Source organism: Balaenoptera borealis (assembly GCF_965194805.1).
Source record: "Balaenoptera borealis genome assembly, chromosome: 19".
In the NCBI taxonomy this organism is placed as follows: domain Eukaryota; kingdom Metazoa; phylum Chordata; class Mammalia; order Artiodactyla; family Balaenopteridae; genus Balaenoptera; species Balaenoptera borealis.
The window spans coordinates 51,783,803-51,809,258 of record NC_138878.1 but is presented as its reverse complement, the minus strand read 5'-3'; the positions used below and the strand labels follow the sequence as shown (position 1 = coordinate 51,809,258).

The window sequence follows — 25,456 nt, the reverse complement described above, 5'->3', positions numbered from 1 at the left end:
TCAATGCTGAGTGACTCTGGTAGGAACTATTCCCCAGCAAGACAGATATGCAGAGGCCAGTCAGGAGCCCCACGGAGACAAAAGCAAGTAATAAAGATGACTGAAAACAGTAATACTTCAATAAACAGAAACACATTCGAGGTGCAGGAGGTAGCGAACTCTGCAATCATTTTCAGTACTTCTTCCAAATTGTAAATATGTTAATTAGGAATTACTTTGTTTCTTTTGTTTCATTCCTAAGTATTTTTTCACTTTATGCACTTGAAAGAAGTAAAAATGTCATTAAAAATCAAACCAATGCTTTAGAAAAGCCTATCTGTAATGACTGAATCCAAGCCAGAAGTGGACGAAGCTTTTTGTAAAGACCATTTTATCCTCAACCATCAATAAAAACAAAATTACTTCAGGAAAAATGAAGAACCAACCCTTTTCTCAATGATTTCCTCTTATTTGGAGAAGAGTCTGTATTTTTTATTTTCCATATTTTTTGGTCATGCCGTGCAGCTTGCGGGGCCTCAGTTCCCTGACTAGGGACTGAATCCAGGCCACAGCAGTGAAAGCACAGAGTCCTAACCACTAGACAACCAGGGAACTCCCTGGAGGAGTCTTTAATACTACACAGATGATACAGTATGCTTTGTAATTTAAAGAGTCTGACAAAGTGATGAATATATTTTCAAATAACTAAAAGAATTTTAAGAAAATAATCATAAAACACTTTAAAACCAAATCTGTAACATTTCAGAAAAGGCAAAGTCATGCAGAGTTGCTTATTAGGATTCCAAATTCAGCCTCTAATGGAGTTGATTTCCATGGCTGCAAAGAGAGTTCTCACAGCTGGTCTGCAATGTCCTTTGGAAAAGACTTCCTGTCCAAGTAATAGCCATTGTTGGAACAGGCAGGTGTTTCCTCTCTCCTCCCATCCCCAGAACAATAATCTAAAGGTTCTTTATCAGTCACAAACAAAGGTGCCCTGGGATCAAGGCAGAGGGAATTAGGAAGAAGTTTTTGCTCTCTGAATAACATGGGACTTTTTTTTAAACGATGTTTTCTCAAAATAGCCTTTGGGGGACTTCCCTGGTGGTCCAGTGGTTAAGACTCTGTGCTCCCAATGCAGGGGGCCTGGGTTCAATCTCTGGTCAGGGAACTAGATCCCACATGCATGCTGCAACTAAGAGTCTGCATGTCGCAACTAAGGATCCCGCATGTGGCAACTAAGATCTGGCACAGCCAAATAAATAAATAAATAAATAAATATTTTAAAAACTAAGCTAAATCCTTTAAAAAAAAAAAAAAAAGCCAGGGCTTCCCTGGTGGCGCAGTGGTTGAGAATCTGCCTGCCAATGCAGGGGACATGGGTTCGAGCCCTGGTCTGGGAAGATCCCACATGCCGCGGAGCAACTAGGCCTGTGAGCCACAATTACTGAGCCTGCGTGTCTGGAGCCTGTGCTCCGCAACAAGAGAGGCCGCGATAATGAGAGGCCCGCACACCGCGATGAGGAGTGGCCCCCGCTCACCGCAACTAGAGAAAGCCCTGGCACAGAAACGAAGACCCAACACAGCTAAAAATAAATAAATAAATTTTAAAAAAAGAAAAAAAAGAAAGAGAGTCTTAGCTACAAAGAAAACAGGGTTTGAATAATTAAAAAAAAAAGCCTTTGGGTCCTCCTGCCTTATTTTACACACTCCTTTCTGGAGAGCTTATTGCCATGGTTCTCCTAGTTTCAGCTAAAATGGTCTTTGGGAATATGGATCAATCTACTAAAAAGGCAGTGGGCTCCTCCATACTTCAGCAGGGGGTCTCCAGTTTAATCTTTTTCTTAGGGGTTCCTATACTAAGGAACAGATCTTAAGGGAAACGTAACTCACCACTGTGGACAGGCCCCCACCTGGCCCTCTACAAGGCAGTACCACCCTGAGCTGGGCCACCTGAGCACGCACTCACACCAAACAAAAGGACTGCATCCTCCCAACAGCTCCTTTTATGAATAAAGTAGGAATTAAAGAAACAGTTCTTTAATTTTCTAAATCTCTAATTAGCTTCCTTTAATCTCTGAAATGCTATAACTCTTCAAAAAGCAGTCATTTAATTCTAGAAAGTGGGATAAGAACATAAGGTATACGGGTCAAAGGTACCTAACAAAAACCTAGATGTTGATTTCCTGACTCCACCCAACTTTGGCAAAAGTTATTCTTCTCACGAGAGGTGAAAAGACCAAACTTACCTGAGTTGATGTTGTTATTTTATTGCATAAACAGAGAACTGGTATACAAAGTGACTGGATGGGGGCACTACTTATACCATTGCAGGAGGTGATATTTGAGCTGACATCAGGAAAATGAGAACGAGTGAGTCACATGAAGATCTGAGAGGAGTATTCTCAGGAAAAAGGAGCATCAGGGGCAAAGGCCTGAGACAGGAAGAAGCTTCGTGTGTTTGAGCAACAGAAAGACATCCACTGTGGCTCCAGAGTAGTCAGCCCAGGTGAAGGGTCCTATCAAATCGTGACTAATGTAATGGTTTCCTTAAAATCAGGAAAGCCTGAGACATCATTTTGCAACTAGGTCCCCTGCTAATACATATTATCAATCTATTAAAGAAAAAAAAAAGACTGTTTAATGCTGTTCTTCCTTTACCTTTTCTATCTGGTCTAAAACCTGCAGCAAGCAAAGCACTTTTTAAATTCTCCAATGTTTTCGCACATGTGCCCACACCACATCCTCACGTGCCTGAAACGTCCTTCTCTATTCTCTCCCCCATCCATCACACGTGCTCACTCACCAGTCCAGCTTGGCCAAACAGCAGCTGCACGGCAGTCTTGCAGGCACCCCGCCACGTGGATGGGCACACCTGGTTCAGGACTTCAGTCACAGGAAAATCGTCCCTGGGTGTGATTCCATTATAGCAGCCTGCCTCCTTGATCAGCTGTAACATTGTATGCTACAGATTGATAAAAAGAGAGTTCGCACCTCAAAATAAAGCCATACCAGGTTCTAAGACTTGTAGAAATGCATTTACAGGTACAAAATAGTCCTCAAGAGAAGACCATTTTACATACTCCCATATCATGTCATTTTAATTTCTTAAGTAATTATCGTTAATTACCTTCAAGGATTTTCTCAACCCTGTAGCGTGACCGGCTAGATATGAATACACGTGCGTTAATATACATATGTGATTTCTATTCTAGCACAAAATATAGCATCATTTAGCAATGTGCTAATGCAAACTGGTTGAGGAATTTTGAAATTCTGAATCCCTCTGAATAAGGAGACAAAATCATCTGGTAAAAGTAAATACCAATGAAAACCTCATCTTTATTTTGGATGAACAAGTGGTCAGGTATGCAGACTCTGGAAACAGACTGTATAAGCTCCAATTCCAGTCTACAACTTTCTAGCTGTGTGGCCTTGGACCTTAGTTCCTCTATCTGTCAAATGGGGAGAAGGGCAGTACCCACTTTGTGGGTGAGCATTCACTGAGACAATGCACGGGAAGCATTTGACACAATGCCTGGCACACATGATGCTCTGCAAATGGTCCTAATTACTTCAGTATTACGACAAGATTTCTCCTCTTATTTAATTTATGAAAGTCCACTGAAACATTAATCATAAACAGCCTTTTATAGTGTACTTTCAAAACCCTGTATTTTACACATTTTAAACAAAATTATGAATAAAACTAATTTGGCAAATGTCTCATTAAAAAAGTCACCCTAGGAGCTTCTGATTTGGTGAACACATGGAGGTGCTGGGACAGCGGTGCCTGGAGAGAACATGGAACCTCCAAGCCCCTTGCCCATGCCTTGCCCTAGGCATCTCTTCCATCTGGCTGTTCCTGAGTTACGTCCTCTCATAATAAACTGGTGATCCGGAACTCTCCCAACAAGTTGGGGTTCACAGCATCAGTGTACTCAGATCAAGATACTGTAAGGAGAGTATGCTGTGGCAGACGTAGCACATTACTGAAGAAGTTCATTTATGGCCGTATAACTATAAAATGGTCACAGTCACTGCCTTAAATGCCAAAGTTTCCTTGGACCCTCTCCACACACTTCCTGGATCCGCCAGCCTCTCTTCTGGCTCCAGCGACCATCTGCCTCTGAGGACCCTGGCCCTGATCCCACTTCGGGGCTCCAGACCCATACATCCAACTGCCTGCTGAACAGCTCCACTTGGACATTTCAAAAGCAACCTTAAAATCACGTCCAAAAATATATTTTATGACGACTATCCCCGAGCCTCAATAAACAGCACCAAAGCAGCTGTCCAAGCCAGAAACGTGGGCCTCATCTCCTTTCCCCTCCCTCTCACAGCCAATTAATCGCTGAGTCCTGCTTGTTATAACTTCTAGATCGCTCTTGGATGCGTCCACTCGCCTCCCATTATCACTGGATGGGGCTACGGCCAAAACCCTTCAGTGCTGCTCCCCTCCCAGCCCCAGGCCATCCTGAAGTCAGGGGGATCTTTCCGAAATGCAAACCTCATTACACGACCTGTCTTGGTGGGATGTCAGCCACCTGGGGATGGAGTCCAGCCCTCACACTGGGGGCTTTCTGGACTCTCCGGGCTGCTTTTCCAGCCTTGGCTCCTACCATGTCTCCCCTTGTTCTAGACGGTGGCCCTCAGGTCTGACTACATATTAGAATCCCCTGGACAACTTTTACAAAATACCAGAGCCCAAGCCTTACTTCAGGACAATTAAGTCCGAATCTCATTAGTGACTGTCCTGGACGGCCAAGGGGCCCCCAGCTATAGCTCTAAGGAAGATCTTCAGCTCTTGGGATGGGCTCTCACTTCCTGGCCATCTCACAGCCTCAGCCCCACCCCCATACTTATTATTCAGGTCTTTCTCTGCTTAAAGTCCTCTTCTCAAGAGTCACATCTCTTAATCCTCCAGGTGAGGCCCCCTCGTTCTGTGTTCCTATCACAACCTAGTGGGCTGTCAAATCTCCTAGCCTGGCACTAATGGATGCTCAATAAAGACCTACCAAATGGAGAAAAAAAAAAAAAAAAAAAAGTCACCCTAGTCTGCTTTTAGACACCAGTTTACTGAGGAAGGTCAATGCCTCCCGTCTTCACTTAAGTTTTGCTTTTTAGTCTAGATTCTTTACAAGCCCTCAGGTTTCCTTAAGAACTCTATTTTCAAGTTCACACCCAGGTTGCTGGAACCCCAAGGAAAGCTACCGTCTTAAGTTTCAGATTGTCGGCGGCCGACTCGTTGAAGGAGACACCCTTCAGGAAGTTCGATCCTATCTGCACGGGGACGGTGGGAAGCTCACACTGCATGGGCTGCGGCGGGGTCTGCCTCCGCCCTGTCTGCTGTGCTTCTGCCTCGCTGCAGCAGCCCTGGAAAAGGGTTGGATAGGAGAGGAGAGGTGACCCACAGCTCACCTCTCAAGACATCTGCCTCATGTGGATGGCATGAATGCCATACCACAGCTCCCAGGAGCTACCAGAAAGAAAAGCGTACCTGCAAACTGGCTTCAATCGCCTTTGGATTCAGGTGGAAACCGGCTTTCATTGCATATTCACAGTGACCTAAGCTTTCCAGAGCTATTTTATATGCCTGCAAAGAAATTGTTTTCAAGAATCAAGATTACATAGATTATAAACTGACTAGGTTCAATGAAAACAGAAATTTAAAATTTCTATAGTTATTAAAAGACATGAAGCAAACTACCATCTTATTACTCTTTCCAATTGGTTCAGCATCACGACTTTAACTCCCTCCCTTGTTTTCATCCCTTAGATATTAATGTGCCAGTTCTGAAAAACGTACTTGCAGAGCACTGTCAATCTTTATGTTCAGTTCTTTTAGCTGGTGCTCAGGAATTGCTGCACTTTGAGAACAGAAGAGCTGTTGAACTTCAATTCCTGCCAGGCGGCCATCACAGCCTCTTTCTCTTAGTCTAGATGTTGCCTGCAACAGAAATGGTGACTGGTAGGTAAAAGAGGATGTTATAGATACTAGCAAAATTAAAAAACCAGAAAACAACAATAGTAAAGCAAGAAACTATCTAAGAATTAGATATAAACCAGACATTCCGGATCGTCTGTATTACGAAGTGAGCAAGCAGTCAGAAGTTCTGAAAGACTGAATCAAGCATTGAAGAGAAAGCAAACCTGACAATAGAACTACCTTATTTAAGAAACCCCTGGGAATTCCCTGGCGGTCCAGTGGTTAGGACTCTGCACTCTCACTGCTGAGGGCCTGGATCCAATCCCTGGTCAGGGAACTAAGATCCCACAAACCACGCGGTATGCCCAAAAAAAAGAAACCCTGGAAAAAAGACTTACCTACCTGTTAGTTAGTTTATATCTATATTACATATAAATTACATACACATTAAAAATATTCACATTTTAAATTTCCCTGCTTTAAAAAGACAGATACCCTAGTATATTGGCCCTTGGAGTTTCCAGAATTAAACAATATATATATGGTTGGGTGGTCCTATACACCAAAGTAAAAAACCTCACCAATAGGAAAAGAATAGGAAAAAAACATACACTGTAACATGAAAGGAAAAACAGAACTTTTGAAATCTGCACAGAAAAATGAAATACTTATTGTTTAGTCACTAAATATGTTTATGAAGAGTACATAAGAAAAACAAGAAGAAATTTATCTGTGTCTTGTGATGAAATGTTATCTATACATATGGGTCAGGACTAGAGAATACAGAAAAATATATATTTGATTTACTAGATGGAAGGAAGGATTCAGGATGAACTGTCTTTCAATTTTTCAATGTCTATTTTTATTGCAATAACATTTGTGCAACAAATAACATTTTTTTTTTAATTTTTAATTTATTATTTATTTATTATTTTTTTTATTTTTGGCTGTGTTGGGTCTTCGTTTCTGTGTGAGGGCTTTCTCCAGTTGCGGCGAGTGGGGGCCACTCCTCATCGCGGTGCGCGGGGCCTCTCACTATCGCGGCCTCTCTTGTTGCGGAGCAGAGGCTCCAGACGCTCAGGCTCAGTAGTTGTGGCTCACGGGCCCAGTTGCTCTGCGGCATGTGGGATCTTCCCAGACCAGGGCTCGAACCCGTGTCCCCTGCATTGGCAGGCAGATTCTCAACCACTGCGCCACCAGGGAAGCCCCCCAGATAACATTTTTTAACAGTTAATTTTTGTTCTTCTAGGCCAAGGCAGGAGTTGTAATATTTACCAAAATTGCAGGACTAAAGGAAATTAACTAGCAGCTATAATGCCATACATTTCCAAAGCTCCACAAATTCTGTATGAATACCAACCATTCCCTGAACCCTAACAGTCTCACAGTTTAAAACCATTTGACTCTCTTTCTAGAACTCTTCCATTTAGTCAAATATGTAGCCCACAAGGTCTTATGTTAGATGTCTCTGGATAGACAGTGGAGCACAAAACCTGGTCCCTACCATCTTGGAGCTGACAGCTTCATGGGTCGAAAAGGCAAACAAATAAAACATTTAAAAAATATAAAATGGAGAAAAACATCCCAAGGGAAACAGAGAACTGTAACAGGGAGTGCCCGAGAAACTGAGAGATCATCATTTAGGCTGAGTTTGAGGCAGAGGAGGCAGTCAACAGAAGTGTGGGGTGGGGGTAGGACAGGCAGAGATGTCAGCAAAGGAACTAGAACCCAGTGAGCAGGGGAGAGTGGCCACAGATGAGGCTGTTGAGGAGGCAGGGGCCAGACTATGTGGGACTAGGCAGGTCATGGGGATGGGTCCACACTTTACCCTAAGGAAATGGAGAGACATGAAGGACGGCAAGACAGAAAGGGGAGAAGCAAGTCCAGCCACTGAAGCTGTCAGGGGAGAGTAATGATTCCCTGAACTAGGTTAGTGATAGTGGACACAGAAAGAAAGGGACAGATTTGCAGTCATATTTTGGAGGTAGGATCTGCAGGGCTTTCTTATGGATTGGATGTAGATGTGACAGAAAAACTGGAGGATAAATCTCAGGTTCCTTGCACAAAGGACCCAGTGTGGGATGGCACTACATGCTAGCACAGGGAAGATTTGAGGAGGAACAGCGTGTGCAGAAAGGCTAAGGGCTGAGCCATCTGAAGACCTGAGGAGGGCAGCAGCTGAATATAGGGGCCTGAGCCCACGGGGGAAGCGAACTGGGCACACACATTTGTGTGCTTGTGGCCCCAGCCCACAAGCAGTTTTTAAAGTTCCAAGAGTAGATGAAGACCCTCTAGGGGAGAGAGCACGTAGAACTCAGCCTTGAGAAACTCATATTCATAAGTTATGTTGAAGAGAAGCTAACAAAGTGGATGGAGAGGCTAGCCCAAGAGCTAAGAGGGTACCTAAGAACACCTGGTTCTCCACAAGGAGAGAGGATTTCCAGGGCTCATGTCGCTGTGAGCTGCTGAATGGAGTCATCGGGATCCTTGCATTTCTGCCAATTATTTTTGGCTACATGGAAGGCACCAGTGACCTTGACAAGACAAGGCACGTTCTTGTGTAGGAGTGGAAGCCAGATTTTAGTGAACTGAATGATACCGTTTATATAAAGTTTCATATTGTGCAAAACAATATATTTATGGATACATACATATAGAATAAAAATATAAAAATATGCATAGGAATCACAAACTCCAAAATCAAAAGAGGTTATCTCTAGAGAGAAAGGAATATGAATAAGATAGTGGAGAAGTACAAAGGGAACTCAAGAGCATTTGTAATAATATTTTCCTGTTAAAAATAAAAAGTATGAGGGCTTCCCTGGTGGCGCAGTGGTTAAGAATCTGCCTGCCAATGCAGGGGACACGGGTTCGAGCCCTGGTCCGGGAAGATCCCACATGCCACGGAGCAACCAAACCCGTGCACCACAACTACTGAGCCTGCACCCTAGAGCCTGCGAGCCACAACTACTGAGCCTGCGAGCCACAACTACTGAAGCCTGCGTGCCTAGAGCCTGTGCTCCGCAACAAGAGAAGCCACCGCAATGAGAGGCCCGTGCACCGCAACGAAGAGTAGCTCCCGCTCACTGCAACTAGAGAAAGCCCGCACGCAGCAATGAAGACCCAACGCAGCCAAATAAATAATAAAATAAATGAATTTTTAAAAAAAAAGTTAAAAATAAATAAATAAATAAATAAAAGGTATGAGGACTTCCCTGGTGATGCAGTGGTCAAGAATCCACCTGGCCAATGGAGGGGACACGGGTTTGAGCTCTGTTCGAGGAAGATCCCACATGCCGCGGAGCAACTAACCCCATGCGTCACAATTACTGAGCCTGCGCACCTAGAGCCTGTGCTCCACAAGAGAAGCCACCGCAATGAGAAGCCCCCGCTTGCCGCAACTAGAGAAAGCCCACGTGTAGCAACGAAGACCCAACGCAGCCATAAATCAATCAATCAATCAATCAATCAAACAAACAAATAAATAAATAAAATTATAAAAAGATAAAAGGTATGAAGCAAATGGGCAAAAAGTGAAGATTCGTTTGACAAAGCTAAAAGGAATATAGATGGGTATGTATGACATTTTCTATATGCTTAAAATATTTCATAATAATAATAATCTTTTTTAGAGTGAATTAAAGGTGAAGTGAACAATTCTTTCAAGAAGTTGGCTATAAAAAGAGCAGAGAAACAGGGCAGGGCAGGGAGGATTTTTATTTGTAAGCATATTTGTGTACAGGTGGGAGCATGCCGAGGAGGAGAGAAAACACAGGGTCCCACCAAAGAAGCCCTGAGGTTGGGGGCAGGGTGAGGATAGGCAGACCCTGGACAGAAGGAGAGGGTACCTCCTCTGCTATAATGAAGAGGAAGGAAGAGAAGAGGGTCTGAATGGGGGGAGGGGTGTCATTTGGGCAGACATGAAAAAGAGGGGCTGCTGCCAGGTAGATTCTATTTTCTCAGTGTGTGTGGAGTAGGGTCACTGGTTGGAAGCAAAGTAAGGAAGGCAGAAAGGCCTGGGCACACAGAAGTGGGTGAAGGGAAAGGTCAAGGCGAGGTAGTCAAAGGAGCACCAGGAGGCTTCACTTGGGCTGGATTCTCAGCACGAATGATGCCAACAGGTGGAGTAGAGAAGACCTTGAGTCAGGTATGAAGGGTGTGAATGTGAGCTGCATGATCAGGAGGTTGCAGCCAGGAGGGCCCATAGCGTTGTAAGATGAGAAGATAAAGGTGTGGACCCCACTGCCCGGCCACATGCAATGAAGTCAAGAGGTCCCACTCCCACATTCAACCCCCAATTAGCATTTCAGGGCTGCTCTAATAAACACCAAGAAAGCAAAGGGGAGTCTTTAACATGAAAGAGACCAAAACAAACAAGCAAACAGGAAAAAGAAATTGAAAAGAAATAACAATGCAGTTGAACAGCACAAAACTGAAGTAAGAAAATGAGAGAATGTACAATGTTAAAATGTTGAAAAATCATGTTTAAAAATTTGATTAAAGGAGATCTCTAAAACAAAATGAAATAGTTTGCCAATTTAATTGACGAATGATTCAAACTAAATTCAAACGAAATGTTATATAATATAAAGTCTCTTTTACTCTGCGAAATGGAACAGTAAGTCCTAGTTAAAGTCCCGTCTTGGAAGGCTTTTCTTCTGCCCTTGGAAACAAAGGAGTATTAAAATGCCAACAAGGGGTTTCCCTGGTGGCGCAGTGGTTAAGAATCCGCCTGCCAATGCAGGGGACACAGGTTCGAGCCCTGGTCCGGGAAGATCCCACATGCCGCAGAGCAACTAAGCCCATGCGCCACAACTACTGAGCCTGTGCTCTAGAGCCCGCGAGTCACAACTACCGAAGCCCACAAGCCACAACTACTGAAGCCCGCGCACCTAGAGCCCGTGCTCTGCAACAAGAGAAGCCCCCGCACCGCAAGGAAGAGTAGCCCCAGCTCGCTGCAACTAGAGAAAGCCCACACGCAGCAACCAAGACCCAATGCAGCCAAAAATAATAAATAAATAAAATAAATAAATTTATTAAAAAATAAAAAATAAAATGCCAACAAGAAATGTGTCATCGCCTACTACATCCCCACCTAGCTAGCTGGCTGACCCCTGACCCTCCATATACCCTCCAGCCTCTTCTCCCTAGTCCCTCTTCCCAGAAGCTTTGCTGCACTTCTTGTCGGATGCCAGGCCCTTCCCCTGGGCTCCTGCACACCTCCATCACGGCCCCTCAAACCTGTTTTTGTAAGACTTTTCTCCTAGGAGGTTGTGAGTAGAGGCTACTACCTCAGGGCCTGCACATGCCTGGCATGAAGTGGGCATTTACAAAGACATTCACTGTTAAATGAATGAACAAGCTAATGACAGCAGTTGAAAACTCACACTTCTACATAAAATGGCTTTTTTAAGAACCAACAGGTAAAGGCCCTCTGGAGCCTCTCCTATCTGAACAAAGGGCACCAATCTCCCCAAAGTCAGGGTTACCTCAGCAGCCCCCCGCCAGGACCGCACAGCTTCCTCCAGTTCTGGTGTGTGGCCCATGCCAGATAAGCCACCGCCACTGCTGCTGTTCTTTTTTTCTGGCACAACCACCTCGGCAAAGCAAGAGTGAGCCACTGGCTGGACCTTCTGTAACGCCTGGGTCAGAAACTGGAAATGGACCTGCACCACTGTCAAGAAGCATCGCCCCAACACCTGTGAAAACAAGAGAGCCAGGGATTTTAAGGCTATGGGTTGCTACTGCATGACCGCAATCAATTCTCAACTATCAATTTGAGTAGAGGTAACAATTAACTGGAAATCTGAAATCATATGAAGTTAAAAAGTCACCATGCTTTAGAAGGATCTGCCTTTGTTCTCACGTTTGGACCTGGGTGGCCTGATACCTAGAAATCAAGATGTTTCAACCAAATAGCAAGCCCCAAGGTTCGAATGGGCCTTCCCACTTCCCATCTAGCCTCCCTCCACTCCTGTTCTCCACTCGCCTCATCTGGACTCTGGCTCACACCAACCCTGGTTGTCTTTGAGCTCCTGCTGAACCACAGCAACCCACAATTCCAATTCTGTCCACACAGTATTCAGAGGGCAGAGTAAAAGCCAGGTGATTAAAAATCCAAAAGGTCAGTTTGACTATAAGAAGACATTCCATTGGAAATGGAATCCAAAGATACAGGTTATTTTGGTAACAGTGTATTAACATAGTTATTACATAGTTATTAACATAGCTGTATGTCATATTTCCAGTCTTACAAAACAAAGCTCACAGACCTGTCTTCTAGGAGTCAACAAAACATACTGTTAAGTCCATTTGTCAGAACAGTAGAAACCCACTCACCTGATACGTATTAGTAGTTGGCTGGTTGATGCAGTAGTCCGTTAAAGTAGAAAATTCATTAAAAAAACTACCATATACATGCTATGTTAATATATACTATTAACATGTAATTATAACATATGTACTAAAAATATACTACATACCATAAACATTTTAAGATACAAGTGTGCCTTTATCTGCCAACCTCTGGCATTGGCTAAAGCTGTTCTCTGACATTACTTGTCGTTCCCCGTTTGCTTTCTTGTGTTAACTCCAGCTACAAGGTGTTCTCTATGATTTCCTACTTCTTTTTTCTTTAAAAGACAGCAAGAATTTGCTGCTTGCAAAGCAACTTGAGCAGACACTTTCCAGATTATTGACATGTCCCCCTAATCTTTTACAGTTGTTTTAGTCATACAAAATTCAACAACAGTAACAACAAAACCTTTTTGTAACTCCTTTATCATGTTCCATAACATTCAAAACATTTTTAATGGAAGGTATTTCATATTTCATTGGCCTATACAGTGGATTACTTACTAACAAAAAATTACTTATTTTATTGAGTTTGTAATCCAACTGGAGCATAGCTGAGAGGGCCCACTAGCTGCCAGCTCTCAGGGCGCTGCCTTGGGGAGGTGGTGAAGGTTTCCATTGCCTTTTACAAGGAACTAAAATCCAACCCCACTGCCCACACTTTGGCCCAGTCCTGTTCCTCGGAGAAGCCAAAAATAAGACTCAACCTTGGACCTATCACCTCCCAGCACACATTTCAGATGATGCCCTTTTCCACCCCCACTGGGCAGAGCTCTTCTTCCTGGAGAAAGAGAGTCAGGCAAGCTCCCAGTGGTGACATTTACTCCCTCTGAATTATTTTCCCCTGTGGAAATCACCAGGACAAAACTAAAGCAAACACACAAAACTCACACCAAAGCATCCTCCTTCTATAGGGAACCATCAGAAATACAGGCTGAATTCCCACTCAAACAAACCTTCTGGGTCTCCACTCACATCTCCCTCAAAGCTCCACCCCATCAAAGATGGGGCAGAGTGAGCCACACAGAATAAGCAGACCTAGCAACCTAGGAACTTGTGCCACAAACAGAAAAAAAGAGTATTTAATTAGCATTGTACATAATATCAGCCAGCCTGAACGAAACACTCAGCATGTACTTCACCTGTGCTAAAGATTTCACACTGATTATCTCATTTAATCCTAGGAACAACCATATGAGGTCATTTCCATTTCACAAACAATAAGACTAAGGCACAGAAAGGTTATGAAACTTTGTCAAGGGGACACAACTGGATGTGGCAGAGGGGTCACTTGACTCAAGTGTCTATGCCCTTAGCCATTGTGCCCCCCTGCCTTCAACAGGCTCTACACACGTGAAGACAGCTGTGGGCTGGCAGCACTGAGACCAGACACAGGACAGCAGCTCAACCTTAACTGGCTTAGGCCAGAATGATATGGTGTCCTGAGGCTCCACACAGAGCAAACCCAGGAGGAGAAGTGAAGCTGGGTCCTCAGGCACACAAACTCTTCCTCCTCCTACTTCCTTAGCCTCTTGGCAGGCTGTGGCTGAGGGAGGAGGAGGGAGAAGTGGAGATGCCATGTGCCATTTGCTCTAGGCTCACATTCTTTCAGCTTTTGACAGATCCAACTGAGTCATTCAATCTTTCAACAGATGTGTAATTTGTGAATATCTGATATGTACAAAGCACAAAAAAGCCAGAAGATACTATAAGAAAGACAGCGAACAAGTCACTGTCCTTGTTAGGGTTATCTTCTAATGGTGGGGAACAGTTAAGTAGATATGCAAAGTCAGGGGCTACTGGAGAATGAACACTAAGGAGTGAGGTGGGAAGGAAAAGGCTCTCTGAGGAAAAGACCAAGGGAACAGATGGAGTAACCCCTCTCCCTTCTAAAGGAAAATTCTGAGAAAGGCCTCTGAAGGCCTGATGCAGGGTCCTGGGCCCAGAACAGGACATTCTCTGATAATGCTGGTCGATGCTGGGCTGGGGGTTGGGGAGGGTCCTCTTGTTGTCAAGGGCAGAATGGTGGAAGGAGGATGCTTCTGTTGCAGGAGTAAATGGGGGGAGAGATGGTGGACAGTTTTAAAAGGCGGACATTCAGAATATTGTCTCCACCACTTATTACATGCTTGACCTTGGATGAGTCATTTAATATAAATTTCTTCCGTGTATAGAAGAAATGATGCAAACAAGAGCTCAGCATTTCCCTCCCCCACCCATGAGGTATGTAGCACAAATATGGGTTGTGACAAAATATTTGTGTTGTAAACAATTCATTAAAAGCCAATCAAACCAATGGTTACACCCTGGAGCTTGGAAAAGCTTATTTATTATTTTTTGACTGTGCCACGCGGCATACAGGATCTTAGTTCCCCAACTAGGGATCGAACCCGTGCCCCCTGCAGCGGATGCATGGAGTCTTAACCACTGGACCAACAAGGAAGTCCCTGGAAAAGCTATTTAAAAAATATCTATTCTACAAGTTTACCTAAACTAACAGACGTATAAACACCACCTTTTCCAGATAGAGGACAAAGCTCAATCTCCAGCCTGCCTCTGCCCCCCTTTTCTCTACAATATCTCCTGTCTTAGCCCAGCTTCCCTCCTGTAACAGACTCCACCCTCTCCATCACAGGGATGAGCCAGTCCTTGGGGTCTTCCTGAGAAACCTGGAAAGAAATAGAGACTCTAAAGTTATGAATTTGGAAGCATGTGACCCAAGGGCTGAGGACAGCTACTTTCTCTTCACAGGGAGAACGTTTCCTGGACTGCAGGATCCAGTGAAGCTGCAGAACAGATGTGGCAAGCTGGTGGACAAATGAGTGGAGTGGTCAAAGAGAGAGACATTTTAAATGTCAATGAGTTTAAACTGTCAGTGGAGCTATAGAGTTCCACGTCTATCAACCTGGAACTTCCAGAGTTCCAGCTATCATTTACTGAGTGCTTAACCCATACCAAGCACTTGACGTGCAGTGAAGTGACTCAGGGGGGTGATAGCAATTCATCCATTTTATAGATGACAACACCGAGGCTTAGAGAAAGAAAGAACCTTGCTCCAGTGTCAAGCAGGTAATAAGTGGTGCAGTACAGATCTGATGCCAAGTCTGTCTGACTCCAAAAACTGTGTTCTAACCATCAGGCTATGCTATCTTCATATGACAAGATCCAGGATGTAGTCACGACAGTGACTAAGGATACCAAGAAGGGGAGAGGAACCCTGTGCAGGAACCCTGATGTCTCCCATACAGTGTCAGGCCCCAGTGTCAGCCCAGTTCCCTGGGCTGGAAACGGAGACTGAGAGGCACGGCTCAGTCTTCTCTAACTGTGGGAAAGGGGCTGCGACAAGAGTAAAAAGTGGGGTAGCCTGTGGCACTTCAGGGTGGCATGAGTCTCAAAGTTCATGATCTGCACAGCAGACTGCTAAGACTGGCTGCAAACAGCAATGATAAACTGGGAGAGGACACACAGGGCTTGGGAAAAGAAGCAGCTTCTCTTACCTCTAGAGGAATTCCAAACCCCAAAACATCTGTTCAGGCCTTCAGCACATCAGTCCCATTCAACAGTTATGAAGAAAGCAATCAGATTTAATCTTACCCTTGGTGTTTGTATTAGTAAAAAAAAAATCCATTCATCCAAAGGCATCCCAAGTTGATGGAATCTGGGGCAATAAGAGGCTGTTATCAGACTTGCATTAAGAGAAACATTTTGGTGTGACTTAAATTCCTCATAAAGGCCCAATTCCTGAATACAGACAATAAGCGACCTTGCCACTTCTGCCTCCAAATATCCATGGAGCATTCTGGATTACTATAAACAGCCATTGAGGATCTACTGAAATGAAACCTTGTTTTCTGGGAATCCCTGATGGCAGAGGAAAAGGGTACACGTTCACTTTCCCATTCCCCTATAAACGTACCACATGTGCTGCTAAGGGGGTTATATTCATGGATATAACCAGGAAACCTTTTCTTTTTGGTGATTTTTATATTTTATTAATTAAAGCCAATTTTAGTTTAAGGTCATCCTATTTTGAACCCTAAAAGAACACTCTTTCTACACCACCACAGTCAACTCTACCTTCCTAGAATATTTTCACAATTTTAGTTACTCCTCTTCTAGGGCCAGGGCCTGACTCAGCCCTTACTATATCTGCACGTGCTGAAATCACGAAGTGCCCAACTGCACCCCACCTGCCACACACCTTGTGATTTTCACATCAATATACACAATGTCTAAGTTCATTTTTTGCTCAACCTCACTGAACAATTCGTCTTTCTCACATCCCTGCAGAGTGAAGAACAAGTAAAAGTGTCACATATACCATACTGTCAAGCATTTCCAGGGGTTCTAGCATTTACTTCTGATCAGTTTAAAAGTCGAGAATGAATGAAATGAAGTTGATCCGGACTGGCTGCTTTTATTAGAAATTCCAAACTCATTCAGTCATTTCTCTCTCTTCAAAACTTACTTGTACCTTAAACATTACAGTTAGTTCCACGTGTTCCCAATCTTTTATTCTTATGATAATTCCAGAGTTATTACATAATGACCTAACCAACAGACCAGAATGTGATACAAAGACCTAAATGTGTCTCCAGAGAAATACAGAATGCAGTAGACCATGCCTGGACTATGGAAAGTACCTTATGGAGATTAAATTATGGCATAAAAATGTAAAAAACAAGCTTACTGAAACTAACATGTATAGTCTAACCTAAAAACTGATTAACAGTGAGTGCTTAAATATTAAAAAAAAAAAAAAAAAAAGCAACTAACAGCAATAAAAAAAGCAACTAACAAAACAACAATCTCTTTGCAGTCAGTATTAACCTAGAGCACAAAGAAGCTGCCATGCTATGTACAGGAGAAAGAACTAGTGAGGAGAGAAAGCTAACACATCCCCAAGGGTAGATGAGCCAACACCAAATGTTAATCATTTGGACAAGATTACATTCTGCCCCTAGACATGCTGCTTTACTGCTGGTAAAAATATCAACAGACACAGTTTCTGAACTCCTACTTCATGGCCCAAACACTGTGGTGCATAAAACCTTTTATACCAGTAATACATATTCATTGCAAATAAATTACGGGGAAAAGATCAGCTAAATAAAGAAATAAACAGTATCAAATATTACTAAATAGCTATAACCACTGATTACATGTTTCTGATACAGCCTACATTTGTACCTGTAGATTTTTTTTGTAAAACTAGATCATGTTGTATGTTATTTTATAGCCTGCTTTCCAAAATAAAATATATCAAAAATTTATTACATGCAACACACATAGGAAGTTATTTATTTATTTATTTATTTATTTATTTATTTATTTATCACCACACTGCTCGGCTTGCAAGATCTTAGTTCCCCATACAGGGATCTAAACCTGTGCCCCTTCAGTGGAAGCACAGAGTCCTAACAACTGGACTGCCAGGGAATTCCCAGGAAGTTGTATATTTCAGCTACATTGCTATCAATGGTAGTAACTAACAGGATAACTATAAACTATCATCCAGGACATGAAAAAGTGAAAGGCCAGTGAGGGGAACTAAGTCTATGGTAGACAAAGGAGGAATGGTTGTTATTGTTCAATAGGTACAGAGTTTCAGTTTGGGAAGATGAAAAAGTTCTGCAGATGGCTAGTGGTTGATGGTTGCAAAAAATATGAACATACTTAATGCCACTGAACTGTACACTTAAATATAGTTAAGATGGCAAAATTTATGTTATGTATAATTTACCACACACACAAAAAAGTACAAGTGCTTCTAGTCACCCCCTCTGCTACCATTCTATTCCAAGCTACAATCATCTCTTGCTTGGATTACTGTAACAGCCTCTAAACTGACCTTCCTGCTTCCTTTCAATTAGGATTAGTTTTATCTACACATTACAACAACGACAACAACAACAACAACAAATGCAGTGGTTTAAATAAGAGCAACGTTTACTTCTTTCTAAGGTAAAAATAAATCTAGGGTTAGGCAGTCCAGAGCTGGCATGGAGGCTCCCGGGTATCACAAGGAGCCCAGTTCCCATCTTTCTGCTCTTCATCCTCACACAAGGTTTACATACTGGAACTACCTCATAGTTCTAAATGGTTAAATGACCTTTAGCCATTCTGCCTGCATTCTAGATAGTAAAAAACTGGGGGGGGGGAGTGGGGAAGAAGGTAGCACCCTTTTTCCCTCTAAGGAAACTTCCCAGCAGTCTCATCCAAAACCTCTAGTTACATCTTCATGAACCAAAACTTAATTCAAGTGACCACTCCTAGCTGTAAGGGAAGCTGGGAAGTATAGTCTCTTTTCCATGCAAAATATTCCTGAAAAAACAAAAACAAACAAACAAAAAACTCTCCAGAGTTTTTGTTGTTGTTGTTTTCTGGCCGCGCCATGGCAGCTTGTGCGATCTCAGTTCCCCGACCAGGGACTGAACCCAGGGCCCCAGCAGTGAAAGCACCAAGTCCTAACCACTGGACCGCCAGGGAATTCCCCAGAGTTTTGTTATTAAGGAAGAAGGTGACACTAGATATTGGGAGGCAACTAGCAGAGTCTCCTCTCTCCCCTAGAGGCTACTTTCCACACAGGAAGTCTTATAAAACAAAAGTCAGATTATTTCACTCCCCTGCTCAAAGTCTTCCAATGGCTTTCCATTACAATCAGAAGAAAATCCAAACTCCTCATCTGTCCTACAATACCTTACATGATCTGGCCCCTGACTAGTCTCTGAACTTATTATTTCCTATCCCACCTCTCTCTACTCTTGCCACACCGACCTTCTTGCTATTCCTCAAAAACCGTGAGCACAGCTCCGGTCTCAAGTTTTTGCACCAGCCAGTTCCCACTACCTCAGGGTTTCTCAACATCACGACTACTGACACTGGGGGCCAGAGACTTCTCTGTCGTGGAGGGCGGTCCTATGCAGCGTAGGATGTTGTTAGCAGCATCCCTGCTCTCTACTCACCAGATTCCAGCAGCACTGGTTGGGAGATGCAGCCACCACAACCCCTCAGATCATACTGTTTTGAATAAAATGTCATATCCTTACTGGTAAACAGACAAACAAAAAACAAAAATTAAAATTAAAAAACAGTAGCGGGGCCTCCCTGGTGGCGCAGTGGTTGAGGGTCTGCCTGCCAATGCAGGGCACGCGGGTTCGCGCCCTGGTCTGGGAGGATCCCATATGCCGCGGAGCAACTGGGCCCGTGAGCCACAACTACTGAGGCTGCGCGTCTGGAGCCTGTGCCCCGCAACAAGAGAGGCCACGACAGTGAAAGGCCCGTGCACCGCGATGAAGAGTGGCCCCGCTTGCCGCAACTAGAGAGGGCCCTCGCACAGAAGCAAGGACCCAGCACAGCCAAAAATAAATAAATAAATAAATAAAATGCTGGCTTAACTCCTAGAGAGTTTCATTATAAAAAACAACAACAACAACAACAACAAAACCAAAAAAAAAACAGTAGAGAAATCTCTTCCTCCTAGGGTGACTTTTGAGCTGCAAAAGAGCTGCAATAGCGCTCAAATGTGGCAGTCGACAGGAGCTTTTGAGTATCCAGGCATCTGTTTTGCTGCAGGACTAAAACATAACCTCAAGGACTACAAGGAAGAGATATATCAAGACTCTACCTTCTCTAAATCAATTTGAATTAAAAATCAGAAATCTAAGAGCTTTGTGCTCCTGCAAACTTTTGCTTTTCATGATCTGGGGTCTGAGTCTTGTCACCTAATGTTCTAGACTTCATGCAGAAACACCATCTGGCCATGGGTGTTTATGTGCGGGGTAGGGGGGATGGGATATTGGTCAGAGGCAGAAAGAGAAACTGAGATCCTAAAAGATGACAAAAATTGTCCCCTAAATACATAGTGAGTCAATGAATTTCTGATTCCCTAACATGCAAGTCCAGCATCTTTTACTCTATCGTGCCTCCTCCTTCAAATCACTGCAGGTCCTCTGGTGTAACACTCGAGTTCTTCTAAATGAGTAAGATTCCTCTCACTCTAGCCCCAGCATGAAAAAAAAAAATGCCATTTTTCTGACAATCAAAGAAACTTCCAGACATTGCCAAGTGTCCCCTGAGGGAGAGCCCACCCTGACCCCATTTGCAAATGAACCACTACCTTACCTGGAGCATCCTTTCCCCTGGAATTGTACAGCTATCGCTTGACAGGCATTGCTCAAATGTCCCATCCTCAGAGAGGCCTTTCTTCTACCTCTCTTTCTTCATCATTCTTTATTTCTCTTCACAGCACCTCTCACTACCTGACATTATGTTTGTATGTGCCATTTATTTTTTCTCTGTTTCCCTACCTAGGAGTTGAGTTGGATGTGGACAGGGTCTTTGTTTTGCTCTGTTGCATTCTCATTGCCTGGCACACAGTAGACAATCCTCCTATACATATTTGTTGAAAGAAGAAAAGAAAGCAGTTGCTACTCTCCACATAAAAGCACCAAACTAGGTCAAGAGCAGCATGGTGACTGCAGAGCTGAGGGCAGGACATCATGATGTCTGCATCTATGCGCAAATGACAACTCATTCTTCCCCCCAAACTCTTCCTGCTTTCTTTCCCTGGACAGCTCTTCTGCAGCCTGCCCACAGACACCAGCTGCAACCTTGAGCTTACTTTGAGGGTGATATCACCAACAGGCATGGGGGAGATCACGACTCTTCTGGAGAGAGAAAGTCCATAAACCACGCAAGGCTTTCCTGCAAGTGACACACTCATCCCTTGAATGAAGAATCAAGTATAACATTTGTTACGCCTTGGAACTGTATGCTTATTCTTTCAAACCGAGAACCAATGTAATAATTAACGGGTATGCTGTTGAGGGAATAAAGGGTATATATAATGGAGTAAAAAGATGTATTTTCCGGATATGTTTGCATATGCATGTCTGCTGCTATCTGCACAGATACATAAAACAATTAATAGTGGTTCTGTCTGGAACTGGGATGGAGTTGGAAGAGAGAAGCATTACCTTCGGAGAAGGGACTTATGCCATTCAGAAGTGTTAGAATTTTTTACCTAAGCATGCATCATATATAAGAAAAACTAATTTGTTAAAATTAATAATCAATAGTAATATATCCAAAGTATTCCCATTAAAATGAGGACCAAAACAAAGATGCTCATTCTTTTTTTTTTTTTTTTTTTAATTAATTATTTATTTATTTATGGCTGTGTTGGGTCTTCGTTTCTGCGCGAGGGCTTTCTCTAGTTGTGGCAAGCGGGGGCCACTCTTCATCGCGGTGCGCGGGCCTCTCACTGTCGCGGCCTCTCTTGTTGCGGAGCACAGGCTCCAGACGCGCAGGCTCAGCAATTGTGGCTCACGGGCCCAGTTGCTCCGCGGCATGTGGGATCTTCCCAGACCAGGGCTCGAACCCGTGTCCCCTGCGTTAGCAGGCGGATTCTCAACCACTGTGCCACCAGGGAAGCCCAAGATGCTCATTCTTAACACTGATTGTTTTATACATTAAAACCTATGATCAGGGAGTTCCCTGGTGGCCTAGTGGTTAGGATTCTGGGCTTTCACTACCATGGCCCAGGTTCAATCCCTGTTTGGGGAAGGTCCCACAAGGTGCAGCCAAAATAAATAAATAAATAAATAAAAATTAAAAATAAAACCTATGGTCAACGCAACAAGATATATAACTACTGGAAGGGAGGAGATACATGTAGATGACATGACCATATATACAAAAATAAACCAATTGAAACATTAGAATTATTGAGTCCAGTCACATGGCAGGAGACAAGACAAAAATATAAAAATCAGTGGTGCTTCTGTTATAGAAGAAACTTTTAAATATAATTTCATTCATGACAGCAACTAAAATAAAGATTACGTAAGAATGTTAAGAATATACACAGCCACTAGAAAGGAAATTATGGAACTTTACTAAGAGACATAACAAAAGGCCTCATAGAAGACATAATAAACTGCTAAGATCCTGAAAACAAAACAATTTAGCAGGTGTATCCAGGATCATAAATATGTTCCCCATCACATCCTTTGACACGCACCAGCTGGTATTTGCAGTGTGGCCTCCCCAACATCTAGCCCCGTGCCTTTGGAAGCAGCCCTCAGGGAACCACTCCCCCTGCACTCTCAGTCTGGTGGTACCCCAGCCCCAGGAGTGGGCGCACAAGTCAGGCCTGACCAGTCGGTGCGTTAGTTTAACCTTTCTGGCCACAAGGTCCAAGGACAGGCAAGTGACCCAAGCCAAGCCAACCAGACTGAGTTCTAGAATTTTGTCAGAACCTGGGGGAAAGCAGAGGTGCTCTTTCTGCTGAGTTGTTGGCCACTCTGGCATGGAGACAGTCTGAGTCTGTTCAGCACTGTGTGAGCCCCTGGATCCAGCCCTGCCCGAAGAGCTAACTTTCTTCGGTTTCATGGAGTCAATACATTGTTTTGTTGAGAGGCAGTACAGTGCTACGGTCAAGAATTGGTACTCTATTATAGAGTCAGACTGCCTGGGTCTAAAGTCTGGATCTGCCATGAAGCTTTTGATAAGCTGTTTAACCTCTCCACACCTGTCTCTTCGTCAATAAAATGGGAATATGAATAGTACCTAACTTACAAGGTTATTAACAGAATTCAGTGAGTTAATGTGTACAGTCTCAGAACAGCGTATAGCATAAGTACTATGTAACTACCAGCTTCTTTTTGCTTTTATTGTTGTTTAAGCTGTTCTGAGTTTGGTTTCTGTCACTTGTAGCCACAGTATTTTTTTAAAAAAAAAACAAATCAATTCATATCAGTCAAAATCCCCCTTTAGGACTTCCCTGGTGGCGCAGTGGTTAACTCTGCCTGCCAATGCAGGGGACACGGGTTCGAGCCCTGGTCCGCGAAGATCCCACATGCCGTGGAGCAACTAAGCCCATATGTGCCACAACTACTGAGCCTGTGCTCTAGAGCCCGCGCGGCACAACTACTAAGCCCACACACCGCAACTACTGAAGCCCGTGCGTCTAGAGCCCGTGCTCCGCAACAACAGAAGCCACTGCAATGAGAAGCCTGCGCACCACAACCAAGAGTAGCCCCCACTCGCCGTAAGTAGAGAAAGCCCACGTGCAGCAACAAAGACCCAACGCAGACAAAAATAAATTTAAAAAAAAATCCCCCTGAAAAAAATCCCATCTCATTCTGTATAAAATCTAAACTCTTATCAGGGCCTACCAGGTTCTCTCACAGGTTAGGTAGGCGGTTCCGGTGTGGGGGCTGGGTCCCCTCACAGTGAGCTGGGTGGGGGGACACTGAGCCCACAGGCAGGCCTGAGGCTATTTTCCATCTGCATCACAGCACTGCTCACACCTATGGTCACAGTCTACTTATTTATCTGTCTTGCCCACCAGGCCTAGAGTGCTTTTTCTTTTTTTTTTACATTAATTTTTATTGGAGTATAGTTGATTTACAATGTTGTGTTAGTTTCTGCTGTATAGCAAAGTGAATCAGTTATACATATACATATATCCGCTCTTTCTCAGATTCTATTCCCATATAGGTCATTACAGAGTATTGAGTAGATAGAGTTCCCTGCACTATACAGAAGGTTCTTTTTATTTTTTTTAATTTGTTTTATTATTTTTGGCTGTGTTGGGTCTTCATTGCTGTGCACGGGCTTTCTCTAGTTGCAGCAAGCGGGTGCTACTCTTGGTTGTGGTGCGTGGGCTTCTCATTGCAGTGGCTTCTCTTGTCGTGGAGCACGGGCTCTAGGCACGTGGGCTTCAGTAGTTGTGGCATGTGGGCTCAGTAGTCGTGGCTCGTGGGCTCTAGAGTGCAGGCTCAGTAGTTGGGGCACACGGGCTTAGTTGCTCCGTGGCATGTGGGATCTTCGCGGACCAGGGCTCGAACCCGTGTCCCCTGCATTGGCAGGCAGATTCTTAACCACTGTGCCACCAGGGAAGCCCTCTTTTTCTTTCTAATTAATTTATTTTTTATACAGCAGGTTCTTATTAGTTATCTATTTTATACATATTAGTGTATATATGTCAATCCCAATCTCCCAGTTCATCCCCCCACCATCCCCCCACCCCCTGCTTTCCCTCTGTGGTGTCCGTACATTTGTTTTCTACATCTGTCTCTATTTCTGCCTTGCAAACCGGTTCATCTGTACCATTTTTCTAGATTCCACATATATGCGTTAATATACGATATTTGTTTTTCTCTTTCTGACTTACTTCACTCTGTATGACAGACTCTAGGTCCATCCACGTCTCTGCAGATGCTTTTGATAGTCCTCATTCATCTTTGCCAGCTTGCAGCCAGCTCATCTGTATTCTACCTTGGAGGGTGGGTGGTAGCAGCTACGTGAAGAAGAAAGCAGGCCAGGTGACTGGAGCCTCCTCCAGGAGCTAGTGGGGTCTCAGAAAGGATTGGGAGTGAGCAAGGACTCACAGCGGTTCCTTTACTTTCCCATGTCTGGGCACTTCGGCATTAGCTAGGTCAGAAAGGCCAGTCTCTTGGAGGGATGGACACTGCAAACAAATCCCTTGGCACAAAGACTGCACTGGCCTGGAACAGTGGAGAGGTAAAGGACACAATCCCTGTGTATGTTGGGCCCAGAAAGATTTCAGGCAAATGTCGTCTTTACAGACACTCAGATTCCTGATCTGTAAAGATGAGGAGGCTGCCAAAACAGGCTATTATCCAATTCTGTGAAATCTCAGAAGCTGACCAGTAACCATAAAAATTTAGAATAGGGGGCTTCCCTGGTGGCGCAGTGATTGAGAATCTGCCTGCCAATGCAGGGGACATGGGTTCGAGCCCTGGTCTGGGAAGATCCCACATGCCGCGGAGCAACTAGGCCTGTGAGCCACAACTACTGAGCCTGCGCGTCTGGAGCCTGTGCTCCGCAACAAGAGAGGCCACGATAGTGAGAGGCCCGCGCACCGCGCTGAAGAGTGGCCCCCGCTTGCCGCAACTAGAGAAAGCCCTTGCACAGAAACGAAGACCCAACACAGCCATAAATAAATAAATAAATAAATAAATAAATAAATAAAATAGCTTTACCTTTAAAAAAAAAAAATTTAGAATAGGAAGTAATTCAGGAAAGGTAGTCCTATGTTAAATTACATTCCATGAACTGTTTTATTTCTGTTTCATTCTAATTTGCCCATCAAACCTCATTTTTCCTTACATTCACTCAAGACTTTTTAGTAACTATGAAATGTTAAATCACATTCTCCTAAAAGAA

General features: G+C 43.8%; 1 protein-coding gene across 1 annotated transcript in view; it reads right to left on the bottom strand.

Moving 5' to 3' along the window:
* The window catches only part of GARRE1 (granule associated Rac and RHOG effector 1), a gene marked incomplete at its 5' end in the record, with an annotated part of 50,720 nt that overhangs the window by 18,026 nt on the left and 7,238 nt on the right, over positions 1 to 25,456 (bottom strand). Inside the window, 5 exons of the mRNA XM_082366474.1 lie at positions 2,783 to 2,941; positions 5,191 to 5,352; positions 5,477 to 5,572; positions 5,786 to 5,926; positions 11,395 to 11,604. Of these exons, the coding sequence (XP_082222600.1) occupies positions 2,783 to 2,941; positions 5,191 to 5,352; positions 5,477 to 5,572; positions 5,786 to 5,926; positions 11,395 to 11,604 (768 nt within the window). The remainder of the gene's footprint in view (positions 1 to 2,782; positions 2,942 to 5,190; positions 5,353 to 5,476; positions 5,573 to 5,785; positions 5,927 to 11,394; positions 11,605 to 25,456) is intronic.